The sequence below is a fragment of the Somniosus microcephalus genome, chromosome 4, assembly GCF_052327205.1.
Source record: "Somniosus microcephalus isolate GS21.2 chromosome 4, FLI_Smic_1.0, whole genome shotgun sequence".
NCBI lineage: Eukaryota > Metazoa > Chordata > Chondrichthyes > Squaliformes > Somniosidae > Somniosus > Somniosus microcephalus.
The window spans coordinates 230,833,475-230,857,477 of NC_140990.1; the positions used below are offsets into that span (position 1 = coordinate 230,833,475).

Below are 24,003 nucleotides of genomic sequence, written 5' to 3' on the forward strand. Positions count from 1 at the left end.
ATTTCTGTAGGGGGTTTCTCTTGCTCTTTCTGGTCTCCTGCCAGGCTTCGTGCAATAATTACCCTTGAGTGGTTCGACCCACTCCCCCCTACGGTTCTAGACCTTGGACTTAGGTGCAGAGAACAGTAGTGCAGAGAAAGAACTCAATAGACCAGGTTGAATAGCACGAAATGGATGCTTTTATTTTTAAACAGTTTGAAGCATTACAAAATACATGTCATAGGCACAGATTAAAGTTACTACAATCATGCACAAATTTATGAACTTGACTCTATGGAAATGGGGAACACACGGCACATCGAAAAAGGGGAAACACATTACGATTTCCCTTAACTCCCTCCCCTATACCTAAACTAAGTTTCGACCTGGGGAACTTGGGATCATGCTCACCACTCTCGAAATCGCGAGAAAGGGGGGGTTCGCAGCCTTTTTGGCACCGCTTTCCGTCGTCACGTGGATTTGGAAACTTCTGGCGCAGTCGATATTCTCTCCTCCCTCGAGGCGGTGGGGTAGACCCAGCCTCGATGAGCGCTCGCCAAGGTTGAGATCCACCAAGTCAATTTGGGTCCATGGAGCAGACCCAGATGCAGGCCATGCACCCGGGAGAATCCCGTGACATCGATCGCCGGCTCTCCAGAGGGCCTCCTCTCCGTCGGCCTGGGTCGTCGACGATCTCCCGACCCCAGTACCCGGGCCACCCTCGTCGTCCTCTCGTCGCGGCCGAGCCCCGTCCGGCCGAACACCGACCACGCCGTCCTTCCACCGAAACCGTCCGCCTTTAAAAAGACGAAAACGTTTTCATCGATTTGCCGAAGCGGAAGAGGCGCCGATCTGGGCACCGTCCGCCCTTCCCTCGTTCCCCGCAGAAGAAAGTTCCCGAAGAAATGGAAGCCTGAAGTCGCCCAACAAGAAGCCGTGGCAGCGAAGAAGAAGCCGTTCAAGCAACCCGAAGTCCGAAGCAACCCAGACGGACCTCCAATCCATAGCTACACTCCCCTGGGACAGTCCTATCTCCCGCCAAATCACAGTCCCGTCCCTGCACCAATCCTGGCGGGCAGAAATCTCTGCAGGGGCGCCCCGTCTTGCAACGGAGCCGGCGACAACCCAAACTGGCCTTCCCGGCCGACAACGTCCCCCAATGTCCCTTGCATTGTCACCGTGGCTCGGCTCGCACACCGATCGGTCCGGACACCCTCCCCGATGGCTGCCAAACGGCCCCTCCCCTGCACGACAAATGGGCACAAGCGTTCCCACACTGTCCGCCCACATCTCGATGGGCCCCATCCTGCACCCACAATCCACTGAATACGCACGCTGCCGCTCCGAGCCTCGGCTCCCAGAGACTGGCCCTCGCGGGCCCACCGTCCTCAATCCACAAGCCTGTCTGGCCCGCAGCAACAGAAACAAAATGGTCCATAAACTGATCACGGGGCCTGGCGGCCACCTTGCACGCCCTTCCATCAAAGGTTTTTCTGTGCAAGCTCACCTTGGTCAACAAACAGTCCCACCTTATCCAGTTTTCTTGCGTGATTTTTGCTGAAAATTGCGAATCTTACAACTGCTGCAGGTGAGTTCAAACCTGCCCGTCGCCAGTGTAGTGTCCGAGGATCAATAATACTCAGACTGCAGGAGAACAATAAAAGACGTATTTACTGAACAGAGAGTAATTCAAGACTGAAGTACAGAAGCCTGCTATGGCTTTATATACAGGGGTGGTCACTGCCGGTACTGCAGTATAGAATCAGTTCTTCTCTTAAAGGTACATACACAACAGAGGTGATACTAGGAAGGCTGGCAGTACATAAAGTAGAAAAGTCACCTGGTCCGGATGGGATGTGTTGTGTATGTACCTTTAAGAGAATAACTGGTCTCAGATTGCAGTACCGGCAGTGACCACCCCTGTATAAAAGGCGCTAGAGAGCCTCTGTTGGTTAGTTTCGTTTATGCCTTTCACCAGTAAAGATCTCTTTGTTTCTCTCCTGCTAGTCCGTGTCTCAATCATTCACGGACTTAACAGGACGTATCCTAAATTGCTGAAGGAATTAAGGGTAGAAATTGCGGAGGTGCTAGCCACAATCTTCCAATCCTCCTTAGATACAGGGGTGGTGCCAAAGGACTGGAGGATTGCAAATGTTACACCCTTGGTCAAAAAAGGGGAGAAGGATAAACCTGGCAATTATAGGGAAGCTTTTAGAAACAATAATCCGGGAGAAAATTAACAGCCACTTGGACAAGCATGGACTAATAAAGGAGAAACGGATTTGTTAAGGGAAATTGTGTTTGACTAACTTTGATGAGGTAACAGAGAGAGTGGATAAGGGCAGTGCAGTTGATGTGATTATAGACTTTCAAAATGCGTTTGATAAAGTACCGCAGATTAGGCTTGTTAGCAAAATTGAAGCCCATGGAAGAAAAGGGGCAGAAGCAGCATTGATACAAAATTGGTTAAGGGATAGAAAACAGAGAGTTGTGGTGAATGGCTGTTTTTTTGGACTGGAGGGAGGTACACAGTGCTGTTCTCCAAGGTTCAGTACTAGGACCACTGCTGTTTTTGATATACAATAATGACTTGGACTTGGGGGTACAGGGTACAATTTCGAAATTTGCAGATGACACAAAACATGGAAGTGTCGTAAACACTGAGGAAGATAGTAATAGACTTCAAGAGGAAATAAAAAGGCTGGTGGAATGGGTGTATGAAATTCAACGCAGAGAAGTGTGAGGTTATACATTTTGGTAGGACGAATGAGGAGAGACAATACATGGTAAATGGTACAATTTTAAAGGGAGTGCAAGAATATAGAGACCCGGGGGTGCTTGTGTACACATCCTTGAAGATGGCAGGACAGGTTAACAAAGCAGTTAATAAAACATATGGGCTTCGGGACTAAACCTATATAAAACATTAGTTCAGCTCCAGCTGGAGTAATGTGTCCAATTCTGGGCACCACACTTTAGGAAGGACATGAAGGCTTTGGAGAGGTTACAGGAACGGCTCCAGGGATAAGGATTACAGTTATGTGGATAGACTGGAGAAGCTGGGGTTGTTCTCCTTTGAGCAGAGAAGGCTAAGAGGAGATTTGATAGAGGTGTTTAAGATCATGAAGGGTTTAGATAGAGTAAATAAAGAGAAACTGTTTCCAATGGCTGAAGGGTCGATAACGAGAGGGCACAGATTTAATGGGGGCGATTTTGCCGGCGCTCAGGGGTCAGGTTTGGAGGCGGGACTGCTGGCAAAATCAAAAATATTGGCAGCGGGTCCCGAACCCGCTTCCAACCCACCTCCAATCAATCTTCCCATGAGTCGAGTCGGGTCCCCGATTTGCGCAGGAACCCAACTCCTTGCGGCGGGAAGAGGATTATAGCCACTTAACTGCTTGTTAACAGGCAGTTAAGAGGCTTTTTTCAATTTTGCCATGTCGACTGCGGGCTTCCCGATGTCCGGACACCACGCCTGGGTAAGTGTGGCATGCTGTGGGTCTACTGTAATGTTTCTTCATTGATGAAAGCTGCCGAAGTGGTGTGAAGGATCCAATGGTACACTGGTGAATTTCAGAGGTAAGGAAATGCTGGTAAAATAATTTTTAATATATTTAGACTTTTCTGTAGGTAATAAGATTTGAAGTGTTTGTGTAGTCCCACCTCATTGGGAGAGCCTCTCTCACCAGCAACAGATCGATTCTGATCCCTGTGGCACCCCGCTAGTTACAGTTTGCCAACCTGAAAATGACCCATTTATCCCGACTCTCTGTTTTCTGTTCAGGCGGTTAAGAAGGCAAATGGTATGTTGGCCTTCGTAGCAAGAGGGTTCGAGTACAGGAACAAGGATGTCTTGCTACAGTTGTACAGGGCCTTGGTGAGACCGCACCTTGAGTACTGTGTGCAGTTTTGGTCGCCTTACCTGAGGAAGGACATTCTTGCCATGGAAGGAGGGCAGCGAAGATTCACCAGGCTGATACCTGGGATGGCAGGAATGATGTATGAGGAGAGATTGTGTCGATTGGGCTTATACTCACTGAAGTTTAGAAGATTGAGAGGGGATCTCATCGAAACCTATAAAATTCTGTCAGGCCTGGACAGACTAGATGCAGGAAGGATGTTTATGATGGCCGGGGAGTCCAGAACCAGGGGTCATAGTCTAAGGATAAGGGGTAAGCCATTTAGGACTGAAATGAGGAGGAATTTTTTCACCCAGAGAGTGGTGAACCTGTGGAATTCTCTGCCACAGAGGGCGGTGGAGGCCAGTTCATTAAATATATTCAAGAAAGAGTTGGATATATTTCTTAAGGCTAAAGGGATCAAGGGATATGGGGAGAAGGCAGGGACAGGGTACTGAACTTGGATGATCAGCCTTGATCTCATTGAATGGCGGAGCAGGCGCGAAGGGCCGAATGGCCTACTCCTGCTCCTATCTTCTATGTTTCTATGTAACCTCACTTGCAGCTGCCATCTGTTTTATCCTAAGGAGAGAGTCTCTGGAGAGCCTGGGTAAAGGGGCTCACCTTTGTACAGTGACTGTCAGTATTTGCAGCACCTCAATGCTGTCAAACACTGAAAAATCATCTGTCAAACAAAAATAAGCATGTCCCCTTTAAGAAAACTGGCAGATGACGCGTCATCAACTGATGTCATCTGACACCAGCTTTCTCTTAATTGGCCAGCGAGCTCGCAGGGCAGGCTTAACAAGGCCAATTGACGCAAAATAGCGTCTGTGCGTCGGATGACGTTGGGGGGCGGGATCGGAACCCGCAAGTCAGCTGATCCGCTCCCAACTCGCCTCTTCAGGTAAGATCGCAACCAAGGTGATTGGCAAAAGAACCAGAGGCGTCATGAGGAAGAACTTTTTTACACAACAAGTGGTTAGGATTTGGAATGCACTGCCTGATAGGGTGGTGGATACAGATTCAATAGTAGCCTTCTAAAGGGAATTGGATAAATACTTGAAGGAGAAAGAATTGCAGGGATATGGGGAAAGAGGGAGGGAGTGGGACTAACTGGATTGCTCTTTGAAAGAGCTGGCGCAGACTCGAAGGGCTGAATGGCCTTCTTCTGTGCTGTACTATTCTATGAATCTATGCTGTCCTGTGCCCCAAGGATGCCTGAAAAATGTCCAACCTGAAGTTGGTCCAGGCCATTTTTCAGGCATCCCAGGGGGCCACCTAAAACAGGCGTTAGGTCCCGTACATATGTAAATGAGGGGCCTTAAGAACATATCCAATGTATTTGTTTTGGACTATGCCTTAAACTGAGGGAATGATCCTCAGTTTAGTGTGTATTGTGGCTATATTCCTGATCAAAATGGTTTTTCCTTAGTCTATGGAATTGGCTTTTCAATCAATTGCTGTACCTTATCTCAAAATTGATTGTGCATTCATTTACACCTCATTAAGAAAGTTGTTTCTGAACACAATCATCACACTAGGTACAGCTTCTAGCATTTTTAAAACCACATCACGTTCTCGTAGTATTAAGGGATGGATATCTGAAAGTCATCTTCAAGACTTGCTGGTAATTTTTCAGAAATCGCCATAGCCTAAGCACCTGAGAAAGTGACCTTGCTGTCAGCCAGCGGTCAATCATCAATGCAAAATTGGGTAACTAACAGAAAACTGCTGTTAACTCTAATCTTCCTCACTGCGCCCTTTCTTCAACTGCACATTGGAAGAAAATTTCGGTAATCAGATGGTTGCAGTTTAATCAAAGGATTGGAGCATAGAGTCCTAGAATGCTTACCGCACAGAAGGAGGCAATTCGGCCCGTCGAGTCCATGCCGGCTCTCTGCAAGAGCACTTCAGCTAGTCCCACCCCCCCGCCCTTTCCCCATAGCCCTGCAATTCCCTTTGGAAAGCCACAATTGATTCTGCCTCCACTACCCTTTCCAGCATTCCAGATCATAACCACTCGCTGCGTAAATTTTTTTTTCCTCATGTCGCCTTTGGTTCTTTTGCCAATCACCTTAAATCTGTGTCCTCTGGTTCCCGACACTTCTGCCAATGGGAACAGTTTTTCTCTATCTACTCTGTCTAGACCCCTCATGATTTTGAAAACCTCTATCAAATCTCCTCTCAACCTTCTCTGCTCTAAGGAGAACAACCCCAGCTTCTCCAGTCTGTCCACGTAACTGAAGCCCCTCATCCCTGGAACCATTCTTGTAAGTCTTTTCTGCACCCTCTCTAAGGCCTTCACATCCTTCCTAAAGTGCGGTGCCCAGAATTGGACACAATACTCCAGTTGAGGCTGAACCAGTGTTTTATAAAGGTTCATGATAACTTTCTTGCTTTTGTTCTCTATGGGCAGGATTTTCATTGGGCCGTGGAGGCGGGATTGGAAGCGTGTGGGGGTTAAAATCCTGAAATCGGGGGCACGAACCCATCCCGCTCCCAACCCGCCTCCATGCCAGTTTCAAAGGAGGCGGATACCCGACCCGCACTGGGACCCGCCTCCCCGAGGCGGGAAGGGGATTAGTGCCAATTAACTGCCTGTTAACAGGCAGTTTTTAGCCTAATCCCTATTTTTAATGTTGAAGTGTGGAATTCCCGACGGCTCCAAACCATGCCAAGTTAGTGAGGCGGGCCGTCGGGCTGAAGGGCTTGGAGGGGTCGAGATGTCTGGTGTTCAGGTGAGTGATGGGTGCATGAGTGCAGAGGTAAGTGTGTTTGGTGTGTTTAAAGTGTTTAAAGAAGTTTTACTTACCTTTACAGCCGTCCTTCCTTCAGGTCTCGGGAGTCCCTCATCTCACCGGCACAGAAAGCAGAATGGCCGCGATCTGTCAAAAGTTGCAGCATTCAGCTTTCTGTTCCGGAGAGATCTCTAAATCATCCTGAGAGGAAGGAATTAACTTAGAGTACAGATTGTTAGTGTTTGACAGCTTCAAACAGCTGTCAAACGCTGATATTTCATCTGTCAATAGGTCTTGACAGATGAAATATCAATCTGTGACATCACCTGTTGCCGGGTGGCCCTTAATTGGCCTGCTGAGCCCGCTTGGCGGGTTCAACAAGGTCAATCAAGTCAAAATCACGTGGGTTGGCTACAACTCGATGGAGGCGGGACAACAACCCTGAAAGTTGTAGTCCCGCCTCCTCAATGAAAATCCAGCCCTATGCCTCTATTTATGAAGCCCAGGATCCCGTATTCTTTTTTAACCGCTTTCTCAACCTGCCCTGCCACCTTCAACGATTTGTGCACATATACCTCCAGGCCTCTGTTCATGCACTCCCTTTAGGATTGTACCCTTTAGTTTATATTGCCTCTACTCATTCTTCCTACCAAAATGTATAACTTTGCACTTTTCTGTGTTAAATTTCATCTGCCACGTGTCCGCCCATTCCACCAGTCTGTTCATGTCCTCTTGAAATCTATTACTATCCTCCTCACTGTACACTAGACTTCCAAGTTTTGTGTCATCTGCAAATTTTGAAATTGTGCCCTGTACACCCAAGTCTAAGTCATTAATATATATCAAAAAAGCAGTGATCCTAGTACCAATCCCTGGGGAACACCACTGTATACCTTCCTCCAGTCCAAAATACAACTGTTCACCACTACTCTCTGTTTCCTGTCACTTAGCCAATTTTGTATCCATGCTGCCACTGTCCCTCTTATTCCATGGCCTTCTACTTTGTTGGCAAGCCTATTATGTGGCACTTTTTCAAACGCCTTTTGGAAGTCCATGTACACCACATCAATGCATTGCCCTCATCAATCCTCTCTGTTACCTCATCAAAAAACTCAGTCAAGTTAGTTAAACATGATTTGCCTTTGACAAATCCATGCTGGCTTTCCTTAATTAATCCACACTTGTCCAAGTGACTGTTAATTTTGTCCCAGATTATCATTTCTAAAAGCTTACCCACTACCGAGGTTAAACTGACTGGTCTGCAGTTGCTGGGTTTATCCTTACACCCTTTTTTGAACAATTGCAATGTGTAACATTTGCAATTCTCCAGTCCTCTGGCACCACCCTCATCTCTGAGGAGGATTGGAAGATTATGGCCAGTACCTCCGCAATTTCCACCCTTACCTCCCTCAACATCCTAGGATGCATCCCATCCCGTTCTGGTGACTTAGCTACTTTAAGTACAGCTAGCCTTTCTAGTACCTCCTCTTTATCAATTTTTATCCCATCCAGTATCTCAACTACCTCCTCTTTCACTATGAATCTGGCAGCATCTTCTTCTTTGGTAAAGACAGATGCAAAGTACTAATTTAGCACCTCAGCAATACCCTCTGCCTCTATGCGTAGGTCTCCTTTTGGGTCCCTAATCGGTCCCACCCCATTGCAACAGATATTCAGTGACAGCAATTTTAAATTTATTACTTTGACTGTAAAAACATTCAACAGCCAAAATTCCCCCTATTTATTTTTCTGGAAGCTAAGACTGTTCCATTAAATGTATATAATTATAAAGGAATTGTAAGCCTGTCGGTATATGTCCAGTTATTTGCATAATTTTGTGTTCAATCTGTAGTTTTAGTAACCCAGTTGGTTCAGTGTCGGACTGTTGGCCCTAGATTTCAATGCCCACACCCCTTCATCCTTCTGAGGAGGGGTAAGGAGTAGCACATGTTGGAATGTAAACGGTTACCAGGAGACTGCACAATGCTTGGCACACTACAGAGAATTCTGCTGCACAATCCCTCCCAAAATTGAGCGAGTTTGCAGCAGAGAATGTCTGCAAACTCGGGTGATGAGGCCTTTGCTCCATGTCTCTTGATCACGAGAATCTCGCTGAGATCATGCCATGCATATGCAATGAGCACATCCACGCTCAGACCATTATTTTGTAAAATTGGTCCATGTCTGGAACGTCTTGCACTGTTGTTCTAAAGGTGGGGGTCGGTCAGTATAAGCCAGCAGAATGTGGAAACCTCTTTAATGGCCTGCGTAGGCAGTTGAGAGCTCCGTCCACTCACCACCAGAACAAAATACTGACTTGCGCCACGCACATTTGATACTTGGATGCTTTGTCTCCAGAGAGTGGGAGTGAAATTTACGCTGGAGTGATGTTTTGGCTGAGCAACCAAGTATTTTTCTTTTATTTAAAGGAGTTGGAACTGAAAGAATTGGGTCTGGGGAGGAGTTAGTCTGTATTGGTATATGCTGTCATTTTAAACATTTCAACATCTTTTAATCAAGCACCAAGAGAGTGAGGACTAAGCAGGGAGAAAGCCAGCTTAGTTGATGAAGAAACTAACAAAATCTCTTTAAGATAAAGGGAAAACATTCAGATATTGTAAGTTGTCTGGGAAACAGGGTAGTAAGGATAACCATAAGGAGAAAGGATTTGGAAAGGACAATTGGGCGGACTGCCACTTCCCAACGGTTTTGGGCGGGTATTAAGATCTTGCGGGCCTCACACTGCCGAGGTCGGGGCGGTTTGTTCTCCGTCTCCGGCCGCCCGCCCGCCCGCACAACTCCCACCCCAGTTAAAATCGGGGCCTCGTTCTATTTTCAATATAAAGCACTGGAAACTGTTGCATAGGAGAAATTAAACATGCATTTGAAAGTAATAAAAAATTCAGGAATGTTTAATGTGGAAAAACTGAGTGTTTTAACTGAGACAAAAAAAGTTAATGGCAGAACTACAAGATTCCTCCCTGAAGCTGTAAGATCCTCCTGAGCATTTCTGCAGTGACTGTATGATATTAAAAATGGCAGATTGCTGATTTAATTTATGCAGCACAATGGGGCAGTAGATGGAGCTCCAACTTGGAGACTATCGCCTAGACCACAATTGATCTTGGAATTGAAAGTCATTTTGGTGTTACTTTCTAGACATCAAATACGTCAGGGTTAATTACTCTGCTATCTTTGTCTCAACAGTTTTGCGTTCCAATCTCCCAGCCTTCTGTAAGGCCCCTGCTGACAAAGGTGACTGCAATGCATCCATAAACAAATACTTCTACAACCATTCCATTGACAACTGCGAGACCTTCATCTACAGTGGATGTGGAGGAAATCAGAACAATTTTAACAGCAAACAGATATGTCGTCGGGCCTGCAGAAAAGGTATATATAGTGAAACAAGAACCTCTGTTCTTGTGCTGCTTAATACAGTAATAGGAGCTGGTGGAGCTATGGGCCAGAAAGTGGGCCCTTTAGCACCGGTCGTTAAGGCTGGTGTTGCAGAAAAAATGGAGGCCGCCTTGCTTCCGCCGGATTCCGGCGCGGAACGCGGCGACCGCCATTTCAGGCAGGTCGGCAGCGCTGCCATTGCCTGCGCTCGCCGTACATATTTAAATGATGCAGATCGTGATATCAGTTGCCGTGCAACGCCTAAATTGATGCACAATCTGTGATTTTCGATGTTGCTGCTCTTAATACCGACCTCTCCAAAGCACACACACAACGTGTGTGCAACAGTGCAACAGAGACACTACCAGTGCTTCTTAAAGGAATACACATAACTTTCAGGTAAGTTTAGATTTTTACTTTTGGACTTTTTTAATACATTTTATTGGAGTAGTGGCTTGGTGCAATACATTAAAAAAGTTGTTAAAGTCTGCAGGGCCTGCTGCTGGACATTTGTAAGGCTCTGGCTTTTAAAAGAAGGCCTCTGAGAAGACCACTTGTTCCCAGTCCTGGGGGCTTTACTTGCAGTCCCTGTTGGGCTGTGGCATCACATGGAGATGGAGCAGAAGCAGCAAAGGGGACAAGCTGCTCGCAGAAGTAAGAGGAAGCAGAAGAGGAGGAAGCGGAAGAGAAAAAAAGCAGAAGGCGGCAACTATTGTTCCGTCTAATTTTCCTTTTGCTGCGCGGTGCATTTAACGAGATGCATGACCCATTCAAGAATCTGCACATGCACGGTTTTTGCATTTAAAAGCTGGTGAGCCCGCTGTGCGGGAGCTCCAGACCGCAGCTTAAAGGGAACATTGGAGGCAACCAAGACAGCCCTTTCTGGCCGGGATATCCGGGATCGAATCATCCCCCTGCGGTACCAGTGAACACAACCCCAATTCTCCTTTTAACATTTGTCCTACACCTTACCTTCCCTCTGTTACTGACCATCATAGAGTCCTCTTGGCCACATTGCTGAAATAAAAGCCACCACAAAGCAAACTTTCCAATTCAACTTTATCCATATATGCACCCAAAATTAGATTTAAAATATCAACTACTCACCGTTGTGCATTCCCTTAGTGAGCGTCTTCCGTGCGCCTTTGCCTATCCTAGTGATGTCACACAGTGCTACCCCAGTGGCTGCAGCATGGCTGGTGGAATGCTGCTGACTTTCAGTGGGGGAGACTGAAGATGACCTTGCAGGATGACCTCGAGGAGCTGGTGGCTGGGAGTGTGAAATCGAGTGATGGTGTTTTGTCGTCTTCTTCTTCTTCTCCTTCTCTCTCCTCTCCCTCTTCTTGGTCAACCACTGGCTGGGCAGGCTGCATTTTTTGGGTGTCTGAAATGAGAAAGGCACAAAGGTAGGGTTGTGGTGAGGGGAGGAGGGAAAAGCAAGAGGTGCATGCTTACACCATATGCAGCTTATACGTCAGAAGAAATTGTGGGATGAGGAAGAAGTGGGATGTGAGAAGGAGGATAACATATGAGGATACCGGCATCTTGTATTCTGTCAGCGCCGCCTCTGGCGAAGGGCTCAGCCATGCCCCTGCCAAGAATGTCCAGCACCGTCTCCTCCAAGGGCGTGAGGTGAAGCTAGGAGTGTGAGGTGTGCCTTGTGAGTGGTAGAGATTGTTCGTAGGTGAGTGATGGGAGGAGATGGGGGCCGTTGAGCAGTGTGTGAGACTAGTGGTGCAGTTGGTAGGAGATGGCTTTTGAAGATGCATTCACTGACCTTGACCACTTGTCTGAGGTCATGAAACTTCTTTGGGTACTGGAGCCAGGTCCTGGGGACAAAACTACTGTCAGTGACGGCCTCGGCGATCTGGTCCCACATCCTTCTTTCTGGAGGACCTCTCATGACCCCCTGCACAAAGCTGGGTCTGAGACCCTGGGTGCCCTTTTTCTGGCCTGGTGACGCATTTGTGTTAGTGCTGAAGCACTTCTAGCATTTTTTTTATGTGCAGAAGACAGCTCAGCTTTAAGAGCTGCAGACTGCCTTGTTCTGAAGGATTTTTAAATTTTTTATATGCAGAAGACATTTCAGCTTTAAGAGCTGCAGGCTAGCTTTAAGTAAAGCTAGCCTCGCTCCAGCGACGCGAACTTCGGCCCCCTGCTGAGCACACAGTCTGTCAGCAGCTCGTTCCTCACTAGGCTGTGCACTCCTGTCATGTTACTTAGCAGGCAACACCAAACTGACGTGCCGCCTGCATGGGCATACTTCGCATCGCAGTGCTTGGGCCCGTTTTTTTGCGCAATCGAATTTCACTCCCAAAGTTAAATATAGCAGAAGAGTTTGAGTTACACTGAATATAATGAGCACCACAAGTTTTAAAAGTAATAGTAATTATGCTGTACAAATACACTTATTATAGACCAAGTATATATAGAATGGGTGATGCAATTAAAAATCCTTTTAGGATATATTCAGCATATGTTGGAGTTACTCATCAATGCAACATATATTAAAAATAACCTGGAAACTTGCAAACAAAATATCTGATGTCCATTTTAAGATGGATGCTGAAATTATTTTGCTATGATGTATGTTTTCTGTTGAAGAAGCCTCAAACTATTTTAAACATGGTTAGACCAGGGTAAACTAATCAACCCAATGACCATAAAACTAAACTTGACATCAGCTGTTTGAACAGTAGACAGAGTTTGGCTACACTTCCCAGAATGCATCTTATGTGTATATTTTTCATGAACTTGTCACTCTACTGAAAGCTAACTGTTTAATGTCGACCCCATTGTTGTTTTTTTTTACTTGATTCGTTCGTGAAAAAAAAACCTGGAAAATTGAACCAAAAAGCAACAGCTCCCTCTACTGATTAATGATGAAATTAAATGAAAAGTAGTTATTTTAGTGGCTGGGAGTAGCCCTGAGGGAGTAGCTAATTTTGAATGTTCAGACCTAGGTCCCAGAATAAGAGTTCAGCATTCTGTCACTAGAGCCTTCAGGGCACCAGTAATTTAATTACCTGAACGGGTGAAAATTGTTGCCTGCAAACTGCTAGGTTTTTTTAAAAGGAAAAGCAAAAGTGGCAAATGTAAGTGTTCAACAGCAGAGGTTATTATTGAAAGCTTTTCTCCAGTCAGTCTCTTCCCTCCCAACCCAATTCAATAGATCCCTCATCCCCTAATATATTACAAATTTCAGGCAGGTCACTTCCAAGTTCAGTGGCTCACAAATGTCCGACTGTATATGTGACACAAAAAGCCCTGACCATAAAAGATAAGAAATAAGATGACCTTTTAAAATAACTTAAAAGCTAGACTGGTAGAATACTACATGTAAACACATGGGGAAAGAGTGAAAATTCCCATTCTGTTCCAATATAATTAATACTTGCCTTGTTTTCAAGCACCATACATTTCAGCTCACTTTTAAAGAGGATTGAAAGACCTGCAGGAGTACATTTTGTTCAAAGCATTTCTCCCTTTTTATAAACTCATGGTAAATTACTTTGTTCTATTTTTAAATGCTGGTTTTCTTGTTGACGTGGAGCAAACAATTCCTCGTCCAATTGCTATGTTTGTTATTTGTAGCAAAATTGTAAAAGTGTTCCAATCAAAGGAAAACTTCCTGTTATGTTTCTGATGTAATTACCACATTAAGGTCAGAGGAAATCTTTTACCACCGAGGCCCCCTCTCCGATGGACCACTCTGGCATTGCCGGTTACGGGAAATACCCTGAAGTGAGTTCATTGCAAATAGTGGAGAGCACACCTTCAAGCCAGCTTGGTTTCTCGGTCTATCGTGTCGGGTGGCTTTCTTCGGTCAGGTGGTTCGGGTGCAGTCTTCAGGCCAGCTTGCAGTCACGTTGCCCACTTTTCACAGTTAAGCTGCTCCAGGACATGTGAGAACTTTACATCATGGGAATGACGTAACAAGGAAGCAGACTCTATTTGAGAGGCTTCAACAGCAATAAAATTGACGTCAAACCAAAAAAAGGCAAATTAATTTAGTCAGTGTATTATTCTCTTTTATAAAAAGAGTATTGAATAAAACAGTACTCCCCTAAACACTCATTCCCCTTTAACCTCCATTCTAAACTGAAGCACTATTTTGGAATACTCCACACAGATCTATTTTAAGTGTGGAACTTTGGCTTCATTCATGAATACAATTTTTTAACCTAGGTAAGTGATTTGTGTGCCTTGCTTGTTAGTTGCTGCTTTGATAAATTGCATTATGATTTCTTCAGAGTTTCTGAATGTCACAGAAACGAAGTATCCTGAATGAGGCCTACAGAAGGGCCCATGCTCCATCCTTCTTAGTTTTATAGAACATGTTCTTATAAACATCTTCAAGTGCCTCTCAGTGCAGCAGCAATTGCCTCAACCATATAGAAAACAAGTTGAACATTTCTGCAAGCAGATTTAAATACATTTCACATTTAAATTTCTTTATTTTAACTTTCAGGAATCAAAAAGCAGTAGCCCTAAAATTGGCTGAAAATACAGGAAACGTTCAAATAAACACTGAAGAGAATCAGATTGTCACAGGAAGCCTTGCAATCTCTTGGAATTTAAATTACGCTTGACCTGAAGATGCTACTCTGCACTTTTAAACATCCCTGTTTAGTCTGTTTTCTTGTTTGCAAAAGCAATGATCGTGAACACAGTAGCATGTCATGTCAGCTATCAATATCTGCAAGCTCATATCCACCATAAATGGTGAATGTCAGAAAGATGCAGTTACCATCAGGCCTGAGAAAGTCTTGAAGGTGACAGGGCCTTTAAGGAGCTGGCTGTGACAAATTGTTAGGTAACTTGCACCATACGCTGTGTAAAGCCGCCATGGCACTCCTGGATAAAAACATTGAAAAATAATACTCAACAAATTTCTTATTCACCTGAGGCAGCAGATCAGATTTTCTGCTGTTTTTTAAATCAGGATTGTCTTTATTGCCAGAGAGCAGGTGATGTAATAATGATTTTGCAGTGAAGTTATACATTTCAATGCAAATTCCATTGTCACATTGATCGTCTAGCAAACAAACAAATAAGATCTGCCAATCACTTCTTAATGAACACTGTAACCTTATATATAGTTCTGATGGTTGTGACTTAATAATTTGACTATATGGCCAGCCCTGTTCATTTTAATGTGCTGGAGAGCACAGAAGCGTAAAGTCCTGGTCCATATGTTTTACAGTTAGTTGTAAATGGAGTGCTCATCTGTTCTCTTCTTAGCTCAGCACATTGGTCCTTTCTCTTTTTAAACAGTGTGCTAAAATAATTGAGACCTGTTTGACTCTGCTACTGTACACTGGAAACTATTTTTAATGTAACAAGAAACCTCCCTGCATATGTTTGTATAAAGAGTAAATGAGTGTGAGTACCATTTTATTAAAATTGGTTGCTCTTTGGTCAGGAGTTTGAAGATGTTGGCTCGTCTAAGTCATAGCATTTTGCCTTTGTCTAATTGCCATCTTTTTTAAAACAAAATCACAATGTTATTAATGGTAGTGGTTTACAGTTCAAGATGCTGTGTCTATTGGTTGTTTGATATAGTATAATGCAATATAAGAATGCATAGCGTTGTAACAAATAACAAGTTCTGAAAAAATTACACAGCTTTGTATTCCAGTCTGAAGTAAATCATTCTTTTTTAATACCTGGTTAGGGATGTCATGTTAACTGTGGCAAAAAATATTGCTGTTTTGTATTAATCACAACATAACTATGGTAGTTAAGTAAAGGTGCCATGCTTTTGTGACATAAAGTATTTCATAATCCATTAGTGTGTTTTAGCTTTATTTAATGTTCAGGCATTTTATCAAATGTTACTGAGAAACACAAAAAAGTGATAAGGCAACAAGAATTTCTCTGAATTTCCCCTGAAAGCATTAACTTCTGCTGCCACGTGACTCTACAGATATGATCATCCCTCAATATCTTGCAGAAGTGGCCATTCTTCATGTGTGAGTCTAGATGGTGGATTCTGCTAACCTTCCATCCAAGGGAGACCTCATATCTGAGCCAGATCATATATTCACCCAATGTCCACAAATGTGCACTGCCAGTGGGTGTCACTGGATAACAATCATGAATAGGAACCGTGGCCAATTTTACACTCCCTAACCCACTGGTGCTAAGGCTAATTTCTCTGAGGTCCTACCACTGACTCAGCTGACATCAGGTTAACTCAGTACAGACGAGATTGTACCTAGGACCTCCTAGTCCTTATGGATCAATTGCATGTTGCCTTTATCAACTGAGCTATCAGAAAAATTCTAAAACTTTGTTCAAATTATTTAATTATTTTAAAGCATATATAATTATTGCAGCAACATTTGACCAAATGTAAATAGCTTAAATTTTCTTTGCACTATTTTTACAATCCTCCACAGGCTGCGCTATAGCAGTACCTGGCCGATAGATTCTGCATGAAATCAATGTAAGTGTGTGAAGTTGCGAAACTTACCCATTAGTTGCCCACTAAACATGCCAGAAAAAGGTGGGCTAGTGCATACAGTTGTAAGTGAATTTTTAATGGTGTGATCAGTCATAATTACTGCCAAACTACCTCTCTGGCCCTGAAAATTTAAATTTGCAAGTATGGAGTCTCACTCCTTCAGAATTTAATTAGTGTTGGTGATTTAGGAGAAACTAACAATTTATTTTTAAATTTTTTTGTCATCTCTTTTATCTTCTCTCTTAATGCCATCTTTTTTTCCCAATCTTTATTTTGCTTTCTGTACATGGTTTAAATCTAACTTATATGTCCTGGTTTAGAATCTGATGACTGAATTTTAATCTGGAAGACCGGGTGGGTTTGGGTGTGGAGTTAAAACCGGCGTAATTGACAGCACATCGGGAAACCGGCTCCAACCCGCCGATTTCCTCATTTGACTACAGTACATTAGACTGTGTGCGCACAATCCCATCGGGAGAGGTGGGGTGTCAATTTTCATATGCTAATCGCTCATTTAGAATGATATTGACACACTGTTAACTCCAGGTGGATTCCCCGCTCAGGCCTGATTTAAAATTACAGTCGAGTCTCAATGAGGAGAGCAGGTTAAAATTGCAGATGTTGCAAACATGGGGGCTTATGGACAGGTAAGAGCCAGGACGATTTTAACTGCCCATCTGACAGGTTTATTAAGGAGACAGTAACAGGACATTTGGATAATCATAATTTAATAGGACAAAGTCAGCATGGTTTTATGAAGGGGAAGTCATGTTTGACAAATTTGCTGGAGTTCTTTGAGGAAGTAACATATAGGGTGCATAAAGGGGAACCAGTGGATGTAGTGTATTTAGACTTCCAAAAGGCATTTGACAAGGTGCCACACAAAAGATTATTGCTTAAGATAAAAAATCATGGGATTGGGGGTAATATTCTGGCATGGATAGAGGACTGGCTATCTAACAGAAGGCAGAGAGTTGGGATAAATGGTTCATTCTCAGACTGGCAATCAGTAACTAGTGGTGTTCCGCAGGGGTCAGTGCTGGGTCCCCAACTCTTTACAATCTATATTAACGATTTGGAGGAGGGGACCGAGTGTAACACATCAAAGTTTGCAGATGATACTAAGATGGGAGGGAAAGTAGTGAGTGAGGAGGACATAAAAAACCTGCAAGGGGACATAGACAGGCTAAGTAAGTGGGCAGAGATTTGGCAGATGGAATACAATACTGGAAAGTGTGAGGTTATGCACTTTGGCAGGAAAAATCGTAGAGCAAGTTATTATCTTAATGGCAAGAAACTGGAAAGTACTGAAGTACAAAGGGATCTGGGGGTCCTGCTGCACGAAACTCAAAAGGTTAGTATGCAGGTGCAGCAAGTGATTAAGAAGGCCAATGGAATGTTGGCTTTCATTGCTAGGGGGATAGAATATAAAAATAGGGAGGTATTGCTTCAGTTGTACAAGGTATTGGTGAGACCGCACCTGGAATACTGCATACAGTTTTGGTGTCCATACTTAAGAAAGGACATACTTGCTCTCGAGTCAGTACAAAGAAGGTTCACTCGGTTAACCCCGGGGATGAGGGGATGGACATATGAGGAGAGGTTGAGTAGATTGGGACTCTACTCATTGGAGTTCAGAAGAATGAGAGGCGATCTTATTGAAACATATAAGATTGTGAAGGGGTTGGATCGGGTGGGTGCGGAGAGGATGTTCCCGATGATGGGTGAAACTAGAACTAGGGGGCATAGTCTTAGAATAAGGGGCTGCTCTTTCAAAACTGAGATGAGGAGGAACTACTTCACTCAGAGGGTGGTAGGTCCATGGAATATGCTGCCCCAAAAAGCTGTAGAAGCGACATCATTACATAAATTTAAAACAGAAATAGACAGTTTCCTAGAAGTAAAGGGAATTAAGGGTTACGGGGAGCGGGCAGGAATTTGGACATGAGTCTAGGTTCGGATCGGACATGGCCCTGTGGGTAGCGGAGCGGGCCCAGGGGCCGTGTAGCCTGATCCTGCTCCTATTTCGTGTGTCTAATTCTGTTAGATTCAGGAGATGGTTCTGTGATAGTAGTTTGGCGGTTAGGATCAGATCAGCCATGATCTTATTGAATGGCGGAGCAGGCTCGAGGGGCCGATTGGCCTACTCCCGCTCCTATTTCTTATGTTCTTATGTTCTTATGTTTCTGCTGAGCGAGTAGGTTTAAAATTACCCCAATAACGTCAGGTCCACAGGCTTCCTGAAACTTGCCAGTGAAACCAAGCCGAGTGCACAGTGGCAATTGAGGGGCTAAAGCAATCTCAGGCAAAGATCCAATCTCAGTACTCACAGCTGATTACTTACCTGCTAAAGGGAAACGGTGTTTTCACAGTACTTTTGCTGCGAGATTACTTTGTACAATTTAGAGGTTACTTTCTACACTTTGGAGGTTTGTTCTATCACATCAGGATGGGTGCCGGTTATGCTGTGTTAGATTCGACCTCAAACAAGGACAAAGATGACCAGCAACAGTACCCGCAGCAGCCTTCTGCTCACAGACCTGTAGCTGCGCAGCAGAGAGGGGATCAGTAGAGAGAGGACCAGCAGAGAGGTGACCAGCAAAGAGGCGACCAGCAAAGAGGTTCCGGCAGAGAGATGCAGCTCAAAACAGGGGCTACAGGCAGAGGCTCAGTTTCCTTGACATGCCTGAACCCCAGTGGCTCAGGAGCTCAGGATGTCATGTCAGGTGGTGGCAGAAATCTGCAGCCTCCTAGAAGACGACCTGCTGCCTGCTGGACCTGGTTGCCATGCATTACCAGTGGCTGTCAAAGTCACCACTGCCCTCCACATTTTAGCCTCCAGATCTTTCCAGGGATCTGCTGCAGACATGTGCAGGGTCTCCCAGTCAGCCGCCCACAAATGCATAAGACAGGTGACTGATGGCTTGTTTGCCAGAGCCAGCAATTATGTCAACTTTGCCACCAATGATGGCAGTCAGAATGAGTGGGTGCTCGGCTGTGCGGTTCTGGCTGGCTTCCCACAGATGCAGGGCGTCATCAACTGCACACACATGGCAATTTGGGCACACCCAGAATGACCAGGAGCATTCATCAACCACAAGGGCTTTCACTCCATCAATGTGTAGCTGGTGTGCAACCACAAAACGATGTTTATGCAGGTGTGCGCAAGATTCCCAGGCAGCTGCCATTGTGCTTTTGTCCTGCGGTAGTCCAAACTCCCTGATCTATTCGAACCTGGAAGCAGACTCAAGAGGTGGCTGCTAGACAACAAGGGATACCCGCTGCAAACTTGGCTCATGACACCCATCAGAAACCCGACCACTGAAGCCCAACAGTGCTTCAATGAATGCCATATCAACACCAGATGTGTGATTGAACAGGCCATCAGCATGCTGAAGATGTGCTTCAGGTGCCTGGACAGATCTGGAGGTACCCTTCAGTACGCACCAGCCAGGGTCTCCGGAATGGTTGTGGTTTGCTGTAAAACATTGTGCAACAGCGAGGCTTGGACCAACAGGAGGAACAAGGCGAAGAGCTCAGATCCTCCTCGGACGATTCAAAGGAGATGGAGGAAGAAAAAGAGGAGGAGAATGGTGAGGGCAATGCACCCCCAGCTGCTCACATTGCAGCCTGGGATATCAGTGATGCCCTTATTAGTGCAAGGTTCACTTAGGTTGCACCAATGCATCCATGTCACAAGGAAATGCAACAGTAGGCTACTCAGATCCCTGCTGAGATGTTCTTGGCTGACATCCTCTGGGTTTTGGAGCCCACGAGGGCCCCGTCAAAGACTGCTCCTCCTGCACCTGTGTAGAGGCAGAAATGGCCATTGGGAGATGAGGCAGCATGTGGGGTACTGACTCAGGGGTGAGCTGTGGGTGAGAAGTGGAAGTGCTTTGAGTGGAGTCCCCACTTTCATTTCCCCTTTCACCATCATCCCTCTCATGGCCCAGCCAAACTTCACGGCTACCACTGTGCTGGAGAACACTTTGGTGTCTGTGGACCTAGTTAAGGTGTCAGACATGTTGGCATCCAGAGTCTGCATGGTAGTGTTGAAGGCGTGCATGGACTCATTTGATTGGAGCACATGATGGTCCATAGCACTAGCCACTCTCTCCATGCTGGTGGACTCCTCCAATCTCTCTGTCAGTGTGCACATTATCTGCTGCTGCTCAATGATTATCCTCTTCATCGACGGCCTCTGAGGTACAGCATCTGTGTCCAACTGAGCAGAGTTTGGAGAGGGCTGTGCCCTCCGACGCGGACTCTCCACTGCTGTCCCTGTCTCCACCATCTGCTCTTGTTCACTTGTGAAGTGTGAGTCATCAGGTGAATACCCAACTATCTTACCTTCCTGGTCCCACTAAAGTGCGAGTATCTGAGTTGGTGCATGGGTCCTGTGAGGGTGCACCCTCAGAATGACTCAGCTCCTCTGAGGAATCATTGTCAGCGACCTGCACTGACTTCTGCTGTAAGCGTGAAGGCCCTGTCGGAGATAAAAGACATGAAATAGTCCGAGCAAGGTAAGAATATGTTGCAAGTTATCATTATGAAGATGATCATATTTCACTCACTGTTGAAATAAACAACATGGCTGAGTGCCGTATGACATGTGGGTGGATTTTATTTAATTGTATTACCAGCTCGCTGGGAGCTCTCCATCTCGCATGCTAGAATCTATTATTAGGGTAACAGGGCACTTAGAAAATCATAATGTGATTGGGCAGAGTCAACACGGATTTTAGAAAGGGAAATCATGTTAGACAAATCTGAAAGAGTTTTTTGAGGTTGTAACTAGCATGTTTTTTTTTATTCGTTCCTAGGATGTGGGCGTCGTTGGCAAGGCCAGCATTTATTGCCCATCCCAAATTGCCCTTGAGAAGGTGGTGAGCCGCCTTCTTGAACCACTGCAGTCCGTGTGGTGAAGATACTCCCACAGTGTTGTTTGGGAGGGAATTCCAGGATTTTGACCCAACGACAATGAAAGAACGGCGATATATTTCCAAGCCAGGATGGTGTGTAACTTGGAGGGGAACTTACAGGTGATGGTGTTCCCATCCGCCTGCTGCCCTTGTCCTTCTAGGTGTTAGAGGTCACGGGTTTGGGAGGTGCTGTCGAGGGAGCTTTGGCGAGTTGCTGAGGTGCATCTTGTAGATAGTACACACTGCAATCACGGTGCACTGGTGGTGGGGAGAGTGAATGACTAAGGTGGTGGATGGCCTGCCTATCAAGCGGGCTGCTTTGTCCTGGATGGTGTCAAGCTTCTTGAGTGTTGTTGGAGCTGCACTCATCCAGGCAAGTGGAAAGTATTTCATCACACTCCTGAGTTGTGCCTTTTAGATGGTGGAAAGGCTTTGGGGAGTCAGGAGGTGAGACACTCGCCGCAGAATACCCAGCCTCTGACTTGCTTTTGTAGCCACATTATTTATATGGATGGTCCAGTTAAGTTTCTGGTAAATGGTGACCCCCAGGATATTGATGGTGGGGAATTTGGTGATAGTAATGCCGTTGAATGTCAATGGGTGGTGGTTAGAATCTCACTTGTTGGAGATAGTCATTGCCTGGCACTTGTGTGGCGAGAATGTTACTTGCCATTTATAAGTCCAGGTCTTGCTGCATGTGGGCATGGACTGCTTCATTACCTGAGGAGTTGCGAATGGAACTGAACAGTGTGCAATCATCAGTGAACATTCCCATTTCTGATTTTATGATGGAGGGAAGGTCATTGATGAAGCAGCTGAAGATGGTTGGGCCTAGGACGCTGCCATGAGCAACTCCTGCAGCGATGCCCTTGGGCTGAGATGATTGACCTCCAACAACCACAACCATCTTCCTTTGTGCTAGGTATGACTCCAGCCAGTGGAGAGTTTCCCCCTGATTCCCATTGACTTCAATTTTACTAGGGCTCCTTGATGCCACACTCGGTCAAATGCTGCCAAGATGTCACAAGCAGTCACTCTCACCTCACCTGTGTAATTCAGTTCTTTTGTCCATGTTTAGACCAAGGCTGTAATGAAGTCTGGAGCCACGTGGAACCCAAACTGAGCATTGGGTAGATAAGGAGGAACCAGTGGATGTAGTGTATTTGGATTTTCAAAAAGCATTCAATAAGGTGCCACACCAGAGGTTATTACACAAAATTAAGGCTCACGGGATTGGGGTTAATATATTAGCATGGATTGAGGATTGGTTAACGGACAGAAAGCAGAGAGTAGGAATAAACGGGTCATATTCGGATTGACAGGCTGTAACTCAAGGGATACCGCAGGGATCAGTGCTTGGGCTTGAGCTATTTACAATCTATATTCATGACTTAGATGAGGGGACCAAGTGTAATGTATTCAAGTTTGCTGACGATACAAAGTTAGATGAGAAAGTAAGCTGTGAGGAGGACGCAAAGAGGCTGCAAAAGATTGGGTGACCGCTTTGCGGAACACCTCCGTTCAGTCCGTAAGGGTGACCCCGAGCTTCCGGTCGCCTGTCATTTCAATTCACCGCTCCATTCCCACTCGGACCTCACCGTCCTTGGCCTCTTGTACTGTTCCACGGAAGCTCAACGTAAACTCGAGGAACAGCACCTCATCTTCCGATTAGGCACTCTGCAGCCTTCCGGTCTCAATATCGAGTTCAACAATTTCAGATCATAACCTCGGCCCCTATTTCATTTTTACTTATATTTTTCCACTCCCTTCCTCCCCCCCCCCTTTCCTTTTGTTTCTCTCTCACACCTGGCAGCTATCTTTTGCCCTGCCATTACACTTTACACCTAATCCCAGCCTATTACCATCTCGTCTAGCTTCTAATCTCTTTTACTTCTTTTGGTTCTTTTATTCTTTTGTCCGATCGCAGCCCTGCCTTCGATCTAGTTCCTTTTCTCTCCAGTTTTGAAGAAGGGTCAAACCCGAAACGTCAACTCAAATTTCTCTCCACAGATGTTGCCTGACCTGCTGAGTTTTTCCAGCATTTTCTGTTGTTATTTTGCAAAAGGATATAGGCAGGTTAAGTGGCAGAAATCTTTACCTGAGAGTCGGGGCAGGTGTGTGCGGGCCATGTAGCAGGTCGCCAGTGTGTTCTGCACTGCGCGTTTAACTCAATTACATCAATTGAAACAATCATGCGGGTTTCCCGGCCCAATGAAATGGAGCGGGTCTACTGATGTCACCGATGACTCGTTTTCAGCTCATATACTTAAAGCAGCCTTGCACACATCCCAGTTGAAGGTTGTTGGAGGGGATATAAAGTTGGTTGGGAGAGGTGGCAATTGCTTGATATCGCAGAGATTTGTGTGGGTCCAGGTGGACATGGAGTCACAGCGACAGAAGGCTGCGCCCAGGTTCTCTGATGCCTCCCTGGAAGTCTTGGTCCAGTTAGTCCGAGCACACAGGGACGTCCTGTTCCCTGGGGTTGGGTGCAAAAGATCATCCAGAGACAACAAGAGGGCATGTCTGGAGATCACGGAGGAGGTCAGCAGTAGGGATGTAGTAAGGCGGTCTTGGATCCAGTGCCGCAAAAGATT

At 45.4% G+C, this 24,003-nt stretch overlaps 1 protein-coding gene across 1 annotated transcript in view; it reads left to right on the forward strand.

The window, feature by feature from the left end:
* Positions 1 to 15,809, forward strand: part of LOC147120260 (carboxypeptidase inhibitor SmCI-like) — a 73,633-nt gene extending 57,824 nt beyond the window's left edge. Inside the window, exons 4-5 of the mRNA XM_085985911.1 lie at positions 9,827 to 10,012; positions 14,490 to 15,809. Coding sequence (XP_085842037.1) covers positions 9,827 to 10,012; positions 14,490 to 14,506 — 203 coding nt within the window. The 3' untranslated portion in view covers positions 14,507 to 15,809. The remainder of the gene's footprint in view (positions 1 to 9,826; positions 10,013 to 14,489) is intronic.
* The last annotated feature ends 8,194 nt before the right edge of the window (positions 15,810 to 24,003 follow it).